Source organism: Rhipicephalus microplus, unplaced genomic scaffold (genome assembly GCF_043290135.1).
Source record: "Rhipicephalus microplus isolate Deutch F79 unplaced genomic scaffold, USDA_Rmic scaffold_15, whole genome shotgun sequence".
Taxonomy (NCBI): Eukaryota; Metazoa; Arthropoda; class Arachnida; order Ixodida; family Ixodidae; genus Rhipicephalus; species Rhipicephalus microplus.
The window spans coordinates 13384191-13398310 of NW_027464588.1; the positions used below are offsets into that span (position 1 = coordinate 13384191).

General features: G+C 43.3%; 1 protein-coding gene across 1 annotated transcript in view; it reads right to left on the minus strand.

The window, feature by feature from the left end:
• The window catches only part of LOC142784686 (glutamate receptor ionotropic, kainate 2-like), a 91693-nt gene that overhangs the window by 17548 nt on the left and 60025 nt on the right, over positions 1 to 14120 (minus strand). The window contains exons 7-9 of the mRNA XM_075883166.1: positions 11935 to 12099; positions 3010 to 3114; positions 935 to 1048 (exon numbers count right to left, since the gene is read on the minus strand). Coding sequence (XP_075739281.1) covers positions 935 to 1048; positions 3010 to 3114; positions 11935 to 12099 — 384 coding nt within the window. The remainder of the gene's footprint in view (positions 1 to 934; positions 1049 to 3009; positions 3115 to 11934; positions 12100 to 14120) is intronic.

The window sequence follows — 14120 nt, forward strand, 5'->3', positions numbered from 1 at the left end:
GTGGTAACTTCGACCTCTTGGGGTTCCTTAACATGCACGTAAATCTAAGCACATTCACTTCAAGCATTTTCACCTCCACCGATAATGCGACCGCCGCTGCCGGGTTTTGGTATTGTGGCCTGCGGGTCAGCAGCCAAGTGCCTTAGCCATTGGATCATCTAGGTGAAGAGGTCCCTCATATTGGATAATTTAGATCAAACAGCGTGTTCGTAAATGGCGCTCAGATATCGGCTTCAATTGATTCGGTGGCTTGAGTCTGTGAAGAGTGGATATAGAAAGTAGCCGTGAACGAACGCGAATTCAAAATCTATGTATGGTTGTGGACTTGAAACATACCTGGAGAGTAGTTTGTGTTTTTTTGGAAGCAGGTATAAGTTACATAAACGCATGCACAAGCGCTGATTCAATGCGGTATTCAGAAACACGTTGACGTAAAAAAATATACGTATACGCTAAGAGCCCCTATTACTGTTTACCATACTCCTTAATTTCGTTTTCAAATAATCTAGCATGTGACCGTTAATGACCTTGCAGAGCAAAATATAGAGGGCAGCAAACCAGATGTTTGATTTGCAATGATCTTACCATTTTTCCCCTTATTTATCTCTTTTTGTCTCTAGAAGCCTAATAACACTTTTCATGTAATTCATTTTGCTGGCTTTTGATAGTATCTAACATGCATCCAGATACACATTTTCTACAATCGGCTGAAATCTCTCATTTCCTACGCTTGTTTTGGCGATAACATTTCTACAGATTTTCACACTTGCATCTTTCAGCTAATTTACCCTTTTACATCCAACAAGACAAAAGTATATGTATATTACCGTGATCCCATGAAATGTAGCTTTACCAGTCCGACCGCCTAATTAACACAAAACTTTGTCGGGCGCCGCAACTTCCACCATGTTCTAAGAGTAAACAATGGTCTCACCAATATCGTCGTTATCCTCAAAGTCTTGTTCTTCAATACACTGAGTATTTCGTCTTCAAACAACTTTTCTGCTTGAGTAATGTTTAGACCTGATGACGTACTCCAAGTTCCAACCTGAGAATAAGTATGCAAACATGAAAAGTACCAAGATTAGGCAAGAAATGCCATTGCAGAAATAGAATTTTTTGCAGTCTTCCAAGGGAGGCACTTGAAGTTTGTTCACACGATAGGAAAACGCAAAAGAAGATGCTTCGAGCACGCTTGAAGTTCACCTTCTGAAGTATGACTGGATGGCGCATTGTTTCCTTCAGTTTGTTATAATCAAGCATTGCATAGGCAAGGAGTGTTTATGCACGTGACATCGGCCAATATAGCTATTATAGCATGCGTTATAACTACTATAGCATGCCTACTGCAAGAGAAGTTGCGAAATGCCCACTACGCCATACATATTCGATTCGAAAATTGGCGAAGTACCCGCCCACAAGATGCCACGCGCATCTACGAAACAACCCACTTTGTAATGAGGGGGCAGCTGACTCTTTGCGCAATTCGCACGTTTTGACGCCTGGTGCAATGGTAAGATTGTGCAACGTAATGCTTCTTTCATCTAGATGGGTTCTTGGTAGATAATATAATATAACGTTTTATTAGGCAGCCTAAAAGGCGGAAGTGGCTCTGTGGTAGAACACCGACTAGCCGCCAGAGGTACAGTTCATCTCTCACTTAGACCAATTTTTTTTTAAATATTTTCGTTTTCATGTATGTCGAATTTCATCTCTAGACCACTTCACTGTCTACCAAGAATGCCACTGCCAACACCGATGCCGAAATTTTAGCTAAATTAATCGTTTAATGCTATAACATTATAATATTATTACTGTGAAAAAAATTCGGCGAGCTATAAAAGCATCAGATGTTAACGAAGGAACACAAGTGTGCTGTGCTACAGTTTCACAACAAAAAATTATATTATTTAACTGAGCAAACAACATCCGTTATCTACTAAATTCAACCACCACGTTAAATTCACAGTTTTATATGTACTGCATGACAACGCAATGTCATACCTACTTCAAGGCAACGCATTATTCGTTCCTTCACCATTCATGCTGAAGTTATACTTAACAAGGTTCATAATGTGGAATGGTAAACAAGTGGCGTAAATCTAACCAAGGCGGCAGGAAAGTCTGCTGAGAACGGCTAAATAAAGTTATCTTCTGAATAATAATAAGAGTTGTGACGTAGGTTGTGCAGTCTTTGTTGTCACATGTTACATGTATCTCACACCCTGTCCTACGATTAACCACAGTAGTGTCTGAGTGGCATGACTATGCCTGGTAGGTGACAAGTGAACAGATGTTTATTGATGTAAGCTCATGTGGAACCTGTTCAATGTCTCACAATTTAAGTCTTCGAGAGACGCGTATAAAACTGCTACCCTACAAAACATAATTTACCCATCTAAAATGAGGCACGACTGCATGTAATTTTAACTATCCGCGACGTCCCTCCCTATAGGAAATGAAGTGAACGTGTTGTCCAATACTATTGTGAAAAAAAAAACATATTTTCAAAGTAATATTGTATGCGAACATGTGAACTAAATGTCGCTCGTAAACTGCATGAATGGTAAAAACCAAGTATTCAATGGTGAATTCAAACAGCAAAGCTAGATCACGGTTTTCTGCTCTAAGCGGAGCAATCACATTCTAATGTAGAACCGGAAGTGTGTGCTGTGTGTTCAAATGGCATATTGAAAGCAACCGCAGATCACAGATTGCTCTTTGGAGCAAAAGTTTTTGCTCCGCCAAAACCAGTGAATTTGACCGGAAGTTCACGTGACGTATTCTGTGTACCCGCCTTTTCTCCAATCATCAATGAGAGTCCGTGGAATGCTTCGTGCTCCTTCACGCCCTCATGGGCTTCTTTGAGAATTTTCGCTCACAAACTACTTCATTCGCGATGCGTGCGTCCCAATCGCAGATTTGTGAGATACCCGGCTTGGATCGGCGCTCTCTCTTTGCTGTCCGGGCCAGCGCTCGCGTCTGCTATTGGAATTCGACATCACTTACCGAAGTCAGTCCCGTACGCTTGAGTTTTGCCACGTACAAGGACACGTTTCTCCGTTGGCCCGAAGAATCCAGCCAAAGTGGTCCACTCAAGCCCGAGAAACGTATCTGCCAGAAACAAGATTAAGTGAAATGAAATTTCAAACAGCTTTCAAGCAGTTCCTCACTGGGAACAAGGACCACCGGGTAATTTATGAGAGGAGAGGCAAGGAAGTCGCAGCTTTAACGTTTATCTGAGTTCAGGAATTTCGAATGCAAAACAATCATTCAAGTTGTGCCTTGCTTGGCTGACAGAAGCTTGCTATTGTTTACCAAAACGTATTACGTTTGCAGTGTCCTCCAGCGAACATTTTCACAGATAACATTTCCACGCTTGTCAATTTTCAAAGCCGGCCGGCTAGTGGCAAAACGCACTTACCCAAGGCCGCTTTTTAAATAAACTCAACGCTTAAAATGTGAGATTGGGCTGCTTCCTTCAGTAAATAATGTGATATCTCAAGGACAAAACAAAGATGAGTGTTTCTCATTGAGTGTCTCTCTTTGTTTATTCTTGCCACATAGATAAATTTTAATAACCTTTTTTCATAAACAATGCTTAAGGCAAGAGTCCACACAAAACTTCTGCTCATCTGTAGGGTGTTGAAAAACACCTGTCTTCGACGAGAGGACTTGTGTGCTTGGACGTCGTCGTTGACGCAAAAACCGAGCCGCCTCGTCGACGTATTTCTGAATTTTTATGTGAGATAACGCAAACTGATCATTTTGGCTGATTGCCTTCACATCTGCATAAAAAATTCGTGTCCCTGAAAACATCCTCGATATTCTCCTAAATGCGAATAGAAAACCACTATCTTGTGAAAAGTAAGTATGAGCCCCTATTATAGATGTACTTTGAACAAACGTGAAAAGCACCAGGCGTTGTAGACAAAATAATAGCAAGCTCTTGTTTGAGATAACAACCTCCCCAATTTGCGCATACATACATAGCGCCGGTAATTGGCTGTGCTTGTTCGCGACTGGTGTACAGCTTCGAGCTCCTCATTAGTCAGCTTCTGCTGAATATAATTACATCACCTGTGGCTCTGTTTATCCAGCTTTTTAAACGCTTTCACAGTGGAGAGTCTTGCGAGGTGCCTTATCAAAACCAAACTATGATCAGGTATTATTTAGAACAGCCCCACAGGCAGTGGCATCTATGGTGCCCAATTGTTAGACATAGTATAGTGGACCAAGTGTATTCTTAGTGCTCTTATTGTAAAAAGCTTGCCTAGCGTGCTTACAGCCGCATATACTTTTTCTGTTCGTTCTTACTAGAAGTGGAAGATATCTTTACAAACGTTGGTCGCTGCTCCCGTTATTTGTCGTTCTAGTATATTTTACTTCCGCTCCTAAAATGCAGCTGCTAGCTGCTTTTGTAAATAAACTTAAATATTATCTTGTGGCCTGCACACTGAAACGCTATGACGGTACTTTTATTTCTCTGACACTCTGACAGAGAAACGCTCCGGTGTCAGATATCAAAAAAAAATCGCAAATCGCAAATACCATGGACAGAAGGAATTGAACATATGTGAAGTACGAATGAGGTATGTACATATGTCACTTTGAAATCAGCAAAACGTCACGAGCTGGAGGTAAAAGATGTCGTACATGATTTCCGTGTAATGATTACCACGTTTGCATGTGTCGTTTGCCTTCGTCATCAATTCACGTCACTTGATACCAAATTTAGTATATGTGGAGATAGCGAAAAGACCGCGAACACACTATGAGCGTGGTATGTTGTCTTGATCTTACATGACACGCATGTCAGGATTATCATGTTTGCACCAGTCATATATTTCGTCATCCATTGACGTCACGTAACCCCAAATTTGATGTATGTGGAGCTAGTAAAACAATTGTGAGCGCATCATTAAGGGCTAAATATACTTCAATGTAGCGTTGACGCGCGCGCACGCTGGGCACAGCGACGCTACAGCCGCAAAACGGGAGCACTCTATAATTTGACGCCAGGCGCGAGCAGCGTCCGTCGGCGCGGCCCGACGGCAACCGGCGCTGAATTTCGCGCCGATGCGTTACCCAGACAACACTGCGTCTCCCTCTTGTGGCGCCGGAGTGGCGCTGGACGCCCTGAAACGCGCATGCGTCAAAGCAACGCAGCGCGGCGCGCGCATGCAAGTAAATGGCAGGTCCGGCGCCTGGTGTGGCAAAGCCGGCGTGACGCGACGAAATGAACGCCAGCGAGCACGCCCACAGCTTCATGTCGAAATGTATTGGCACCTTGACTGTGGCGTGTAGTCAAGCTCTCACATGACACGCATCTCATGATTATCATTTTTGCACCAGTCGCATACCTTCGTCATCCATTGGTGTCACGTAATACCAAACTTTGCATATGTTAAGCTAGTGAAGTGGCTGTGAGCACATCATCAATGTGGCATGTAGTCTGGTAGTGAAATGACACGCATCTCCAGTTTATCATGTTTGCACCAGTATCATAGCTTTGTCATCCATTCACGTCCCGTAATACCAAATTTAGTATATACGTGAAGCTAGCGAAACGGCCGCCAGTGCACCATGAGCGTGGCATGTAGTCATGTTGTTACATGACACGCATGTCATGATTTTCATGTTCGGGTCTGTCGCTTGTGTTCGCCATGCAATCACGTCATACCCTACCAGTTTTGCACCCTGCTTGATTGATTGATAGATATGTAGGGTTTAACGTCCCAAAACCACTCTATGATTATGAGAGACGCCGTAGTGGAGGGCTCCGGAAATTTAGACCACCTGGGGTTCTTTAACGTGCACCCAAATCTGAGCACACGGGCCTACAACATTTCCGCCTCCATCGGAAATGCAGCCGCCGCAGCCGGGATTCGAACCCGCGCCCTGCGGGTCAGCAGCCGAGTGCCTTAGCCACTAGACCACCGCGGCGGGGCGAAGTTTTGCACCCTGCCAAGTGAACGAAACACCGGAAGAGCTGCAGGACCATGGAATGTAAATCATGACATTCATGACATCTGTGTAATGTTGTCATGATGTCATGTTCTTCATACAGTCATGTTATTCCATACCAAGTTTGACTTTGATACCATTATCGCAACGGCCAGGGGAGCTAAATTTCGCAGGCGGATAGATAGATAGATAGATAGATAGATAGATAGATAGATAGATAGATAGATAGATAGATAGATAGATAGATAGATAGATAGATAGATAGATAGATAGATAGATAGATACGCGCAAATTAGCCGAAGTTCGCTAAGAAATGCGTCACATTTAAAAAGGATATAAGAAAGTTGGTTGGGAGCCGGTAAAAGAAGTCCACAGATGTGGTGCCTTGTCTGTGCGTTCCACATCGTCAGGGCGTCAGGGGGTCGCGCAGAGCGAACCAGTCGGTGAGAGCTACTATGGGTGACTGAATCTCTAATAGTCTTTTCCTTCCAATTAGAGGCTTATTAAAGTAAAGTAGTAACACTAAGACATTGTTCGTCAGAATCGTGTGCTCTGATTTTGGTGCACGTTAAAGAACCCCTGGTGGTCAAAATTTCTGCAGCCCTCCAAAACGGCATCTCTCATAATCATATGATGGTTTTCAGACGTTAAACCCCACACATCAATCAAGACATTGCTCGAGCACTTTGTCACTCGATAATGTTTATAACACCATACGTGGGAAACGCGTCATTTAGTGGGTCCAATTGCTGTTAACCCTGCGTGTAAGGGGTAGATGCGGCCTGATCAAGAGGCCCAATTGACGACTTTGGGCTCTCCCATAGCTTAGAGTTTCGAGACTCTAAATCGTTAACCACTTTTCTAAACACATTGGCAGTGGGCGTTCGGGATTATATTTACCAGGACGGCTCGCTGCTCTTTCTTAGAAGAGTACGAATACTGTAAATCACGAAACACTTTCTTTTATCACTGTGTTTTGCTCCATTCAGGAATACATTTTTGCAGTGCGTCTTGCTCACATCTTTCGTCAGCAACGAGACCAGCGCTCCGGCGGAGTCGCTACTGGCTGTCCCCGCATAGTCAGATCGGCATGAGCAAGCCAGCCCATAACTTACTCTCAATTAAAGGTAATCGCGTGATGCTTGAGTCACACGGTGGGCGCAGGCTGTGCGCGCGATGCAGCAAAAAAAATTGCCCGCAGCTTCCCTCGGGGGAACACTGAGGGGATGCGGAGCATATAATTGGTTAACGGGGTGTTAAAGTGCGACTTACTTGGGTCGATGGCTAAATTGGTTATCGTGGTTGTGAAATGGGGTGCTAAATTGCGACTTACTTGGGTCGATGACTAAATTGGTTAACGTGGTTGTAGGAGGGGGTGTTAAATGAGTGAACACGTACACACGTATGCGAAAGGGCGGCGCTGGTCGAAGGGACGTCGATCATTGTGTTTGTGGATTCGTTGTAATTCATTTCACCGCGACCTTGGACGTCGACGCGCCGTACAAACCAACCGACGAGCGGCAACTGAGCGAGCGAGCGCCGACCTTGAGTATATATACAGCGCGACGGCGCATGCACTGTCAGCTGTCGAATGTTCGAGAAGGGGGAGAAGCGCAACGGCGCATGCGCGCGCGTCAGCTGCCGATGTTCTCGAAGCGCGACGGCGCATGCGCGCGCGTCAGCTGCCGATGTTCTCGAAGCGTGACGGCGCATGCGCGCTACATTATACAGCTAGCGAGTGTTCGTGAAGAGGAGAAGCGCACGTGGTGTGCAGAGGAGGAAGGGATGCACAGATGGTGGAAGAAGGAGGAGGAAGCTTGCGGACGGCGCCGCACTACAAGCCTCGAGTATTAGATGCTCCGCATCTAAAATTGCATGTTGCGTCCAGCTATATTTCATCCGTCAACTAAGTGCACCTTCGGTCATACATCTCAGGATGGTGTGTCCAAGTAAAGCGGTGTAACGTGGAACACGCGACTAAAGATTGTTTCCGGCTACGTTGACTGGCGACACCGGAGCGTTAACATCTTCCACAACGTCGCCAGAGGAGCCCAGCAACGCTGCGGAGACGCCAAAGAGAGTCTGCAACTTCATCAGAGAAATTCATGGCCACAGAAAGCCAATAATCTTCGAAAGCAACACCTTTGAAGGAAGCATCCCAAGCATTTCAGGCGCTGGGACAAGGAATACTTACTCACCAATATCCGACCTCCCGAAACAATGAGTGCAAATGCGAGCTCAATGAACAGTCACCGTTGGGCTTAGAATGTAGCGTGAAGACATTGTCAACGCAGCGACGAAAAACCACGGAGTCAAGGAAATCAGTGAAGTCGCGCACACATGCTGCGCACACCCAAAAAGTGACCGGCAAGGCATCTAGACATTGTAGGAGCCGGTAACTATGACAAAAATTAGTGTGGGATACCTTTTCGCAAGCCGCACGATCGACATTTCTGTCGCCCAAAAATGTGTGTTCACCCGAGAAATTGTCATGAACCACAAACTCACAGAGTCACTCCAAGCCTGGTAGCTCAAACTGCGGGAGTAAGGTTACCACCTGCGGAACGTTCAGAAAGCGCCGAGTGAACTCGCCAAACTGAGGTTGATCACCTGTTGTGGATGACGACTGAATGGCTTTTTTTATTCGTGCTGCCCACATCTAGCCTTTGACTTCCTGTTGCCTGTGCTGTTGAAATGCTTGCTCCCCCCACCCCCCTTACGAATACTATGAGTTTGTTGTTTCTGATGTGGGCAAACTATGTAGTATCAAATATGCTGCTGTCATTCATAATGAAACTCTCATGCGCCATTATGTGATTTCTCTGCTATCTTTGCTATGCTCTGTTATAGTACTTCTATCATGTGAGTAACGTTGCATGTTGCGTGTGCTATTCCTGGCGTTACGTCTGTTGCTTATTCTGTCTGTTCTATTTGTGCGCGCGGCTAAATCGCTGCGTAAGTTTTTCAAGTGTCATTACGCTGATTTCATCTACTGGCACTTCACACGAGAGATGCCGTGGCTTCCCCTGAGTTATTGTTTTCATGGCAAAAACGATTGATTTTTTTGCTATCATAAGCCCCGCCATATGAGCCCAGCAACCTTTGCATTACCGCACCACGATACCAATAAGCACGTTCTCTATACCAATGAGAACGTTCACTAAGTATAGCGAGTACTAATAAACATGCCCACATCTACTAGAGCAATGAATTGGTGCCGCTGCAAGAGAAAAAGATTCTATATGCCAGGACTGCTTTACATATATGACAGCCTTAAGAGAGCTCTTGCGAGCGTTTCTAGTTTTCTCCGTATACACACTGTTACAAGAAAAGCAGCCAATACACAAGAGAGTCAGTAGAGATAAATGAACAGCATGATTACACTCCCCCCCCCTCTTTATTGGCAGCCATCAGCTGCGTGTAGAAATAACAACAAGCAGTGCCAAGCCCAGTGATAGCCTCATGTTTGGGATGGAAAAAAATTACCGTTGACTCATGAAAAGTAATGAGAATAAAGACTGTCTACTTTCGTTATTTCATAACAACTGCATCTTACAAGGTGAAAACGATAAAAAAGTTTGCTCTCCGTAGCAATAATTCTTGGACAAAGTAACTAAATACAAAGATCTTTCCGCGTAAACCCAGACCTTTACTTGAGCTTTCGAGATACCAGACCGACGAGGCGAAGCCACGCATGGGAACTCGAAGAATACTCATTTAATAATAATACTTTTTCCTACTCGTTCTTTTCGCGCGTAATTCGAGAATGAAACACACTGAATCCAGTCATTACACAGCAGTCAACATAAGAGTATTTATGAAACTAATTGAAGGCACTGATCTATTCTAATCTAGTTAGCATGTACCGTGATCACCTGTTTTTCTTCACGCAGCTCTTCCTGTTTCCAATTGTAATACTAAAACACTTGCCTGCATATATTTATTGTTTAATACGGTTCCTTGACAACAATACTCGATCTGTGTTTTCTTTTTTGTCTGCTGTGTTTCTTCTCGACTCCTGTTTTTTGTTGGTGTACCATTGGTGTACTTCGTACTTGGTTATCGTTCAAATAACTATGTATGATTGTTCTATGACCTACTGCTGTGTTCAGTGGTTATGTGTTCTTTATTATTCTGCTTTTTCTTGATTCAAACGTCGAAAGTTGTGACAGTGACGCTCACCCCTGTAATAATCCCCATGGGGGGATTGACAGTATTCTGTAAATTAAATAACGGAGAATGAGGCTTGCCGTAAGTAACCTTCTTACACGCACTTATTGAAGGTACCGTAAAAAGCGTGGGTGACGAGAGGATGAGTCAGTGAGGTTTAATGTGCAAAGGTGTGTAAGTTGGTACCTCTCAGGGTACGGCTCATGCAAACGACAAGGTGCCATTCCTAGTCCTCCTCGCGGTGTTAGGCGACTCAACGGTATCAGTTGTAGCAATAATACAGCGTATCATGCCAGCACTCAGAAGCACACCTTGCTCTGAAATAGGCATATGAATTCTCGCGAGGAATAATCAAGGCTAATGTATAAGAATGAGGACAACACACTTACTTTGCTGATTTACGCTCAGGAAGTTGGCATTTTATATCTCACGTACAGTCTGCGCCATATTCTCTAACGCTTCCTAACACGGTTTGGTATCAGTTATTTTCTATCCGTTTCACTACTCCTACTTTAAGTAAACCCCTCGTCTGTGAAGATGAAGACCTCGTTATCAGAATCACAAAATCTTTGTTATTATTTGTTTGTTTTTCAAAATAATAATATTAAAGACATCCGCCTGCACTGTCAGGCACTGAACCCAACAAGGTTCAGTGCCTGACATTTCCTATTAGTTTGACTAATAACCTTCATTTGTGAAGAAATAGACCTTGTTATCAAAATCACAAAATTTAAGTAGCATTTGGTTTCTTCGAACCACAAAATAAAACATCCGTACCTTTCTTTGCTTGTCTCTCTCTCTTACGTCAAGAGTGTTCTACTGCTAATGGTTTGTGACGGAACTTTGAACATGTCCACAGTCGGCAAATTTACCGTTCTAGACAAGAAAATTACACATTAAGAACACCTCCATCTCAGCTCCAGGTATTACGTATATTTGACATGATGTCATCTACGAGACCCTATGGTTCTTGCGTGATTTACACTAAACTATGGTCGTGGTCTGAAAGCCTTAATTGTCCAACAGCGTTGAACCACGAACGATAATACCATGGAGCATGGGTGAATTGTTTCCTCCTCCTAGCCTCTAAACATGAAACAAATGTTTTTCAACGCACTTTTTAATATATTATCGGCACCTAAAACAATCTTATCGACACTAATAGCTGATGAATTACGGGATCAAACAGTGCATTTTCAGAAAGCCAGATCAATCTTACCACTAGTAAGATCACTATGTAAAAATTTAGTTTGTGTGACCATGCCTGTCACATATGGCAGATGATCTGCTTGCGCTACTACATATGGTACGAAGTAAGGAAAATTGCCTTCAAGAATGGACCGATTCGTGATGTGTTTACTTCTGAAAATAAAAAACAGCGAGGCGTCCACCGCCTATTATGGCTGTGATTCAAAGTTCAAAACAATATTTTATTCTGCAACGAATACACAGGATGCTTAATGAATATGAACAATCTCGCTGCTGTATTGCGGGCAGTGTTCTATGAAGAGCCAATTGACAAGCACATTATGCTTGCGTTTGCTCTATATTGCAACAATGACACGGCACATTTCAATCCTACCTCGGCAAGATTTAAAACCTGAGGGCAGTAATTGAGAAGCCTTGATGACGCAACTTCACGACGCGTTGTTACAATCAAAATCGCTATCAGACGTCATAATCCAAACAAACTTGTTTTCGTAGGTGTTGCACCCACGGTAACCATTGTATTAAACTGAAGCTATAACAAGTGTCGTCACTGGTTGTAAGGAAGTAAGTTTAAGATAGCTGGCTTACCTTACTCACGGCCTCTTTAAGCATGTTCGACTGAGTGAGGTTCCTTTCCACACGACTTGTACGGCAGCTGAATCGTGGTGGTGCCTCCAATGCACGCGCCTTGGCTAGACTCTGGATAGCTCGCACCAAAACGATCAGAGCATCTTGAGTGAGAGCCGTGTCTGTCTGGACGGAAACACCAGGACTTTTTGTGATAGTTGATTTCAACGCTGTGCATAACACACATTCAAAGTACTGATTTCGAAGTTTCTCGCTTGCGTGACTTGAGCAACCTTATTTCAAACTTTAGAGAAGCTCTATAATGGTAAACTTTTAAAGAGAGATCAATTTATAATAACATTATTAATAAAAATGTATCCCAGTCGTCTATTGCCATTTTCTTCGGTGGAAAAAAAAGAAATAACTCGCAGCAAATTGATACAATTATAATAGGCCTATATAGCAATATATAGGCTTATTCGCATTACTCATGATAAAGACCAATGACTGCGTCAGGAGAGAATTATACAGAATGATCCAATTGTGACTGAGACCTACACGCATGGCATACCACGTGTTTCTTATGCTCAATACTTTGCAAATTGCAATGTTCCCCATCCTCTTTCGAATATGTGGGGTAGCAGACTAGTTCTTCTAAACCGGTTAACCTCCATGCCTTTCCTTTGCAATTACAAGTTTTTTCTTCACCGAGAGCGGGTAAACAAATCCAACTAACACCGGTACGTCATGAGCCTGAGGACGTTTGCACAAATAAGGTGACATGAAGGTGCTTGGCTAAATGTATACTTCCTGCTTCCTGAAAGCGATATTTACCTGAATTTATTTACCCTGAAAGCGATTATGATTTGTTCTAAAAAGCAGTGCCAATAGATGTACATCAATTTATTGGAAAGGCCTGAGTCCTGCGTCCTGCGTGTTTCTCTACCCAACGTTCTTGTTCTTGTTTTGATGCTTAGTCCCCCCGAGTTTTTAGCAACTAAGGCAGTTCTCACTTTACACCACATACATATTGTAATATTGCAAAACATTGTATTGTTGGGTCCTTTGGCGGAAAACCTTGCGTAGGAGGGCACAAGTCGGTTCGGGGAGATAGAGAGTAAAGGCAAGAAGGTTGACCAAGCTTGACTTATTTGGCTACCTTACACTTGGGGGGGGGGGAGGGTTCGGAATAAAGTACACAAGACAGAATACAGGCTTATTCGCAAGTGGACGTCTTTTCTGTCTTGTGAACTTTCTTCCGAACCACTTCTGCTCTACCGTACACAAGATGGTATTTAAACTCGATAGCATTAAAAAGATTGTTTCGCAGAAATTTTGGTGTCGGAATAGGTGTTTACGTCGTTGGTGTGCGAAAAATTATCAATGAGCGAAAAATCATCGTCTTTTGCGTTACTCAAAAGTTGAGAATGATGCAAATAAAATAAGTAAATGATTAACAATCCTGAAGAAGAGTAAGGACCGCACCAGAGTTGTTTGGGTTAGATTGGCGATTGAATACAAGTCGTTTGCGTAGCAAGTGAATGTTGTACCACACGACCAGGACTCTGCTTGTGAAAACAGCGAAAAGAACTTGATCAGCTTCAAAATGCACTGAAAGTAGCTTCCATGCTTTCCAAACACACGCGTCTTGTATACATGCTTCACAATGCAACATGAAATTTTGCAGAATTAATGCGTGGCACAAGCCTTCGTTGCCAAAGCACGTAAGAATATGTGATTATTATTATGGCTGCGTGGTTGAAGGCCTGTAACCCCCTTTGAAAAGGCACACACGGTACTGCACCTATTCCTTTAAGGCCAGGTATAGTAGGTGCATAGCAAATTTGAAAAGATTTCATGCACTAAATGTTTGAAATACGCACTAGTAACAAGATGTTGCTATTACGTTCAACTTCTAAAAGCGAAGTTTTATGCCCCTTGAATTTTTGGTTAGCCTTAAGCAAGTATTCGTCCCCCGAATTGCAACTAATGATTACGGAGTTAGACAAGGAGAGCAGAAAGGTGGGTCTTAAAATTAATCTGCAGAAAACGAAAGTAATGTACAACAACCTCGGCAAGGAGCAGCGCTTCGAGATAGGTAATAGTGCACTTGAAGTTGTAAAAGACTATGTCTACTTAGGGCAGGTAATAACCGCAGACCCGAACCACGAGATTGAAGTAACTAGAAGAATAAGAATGGGGTGGAG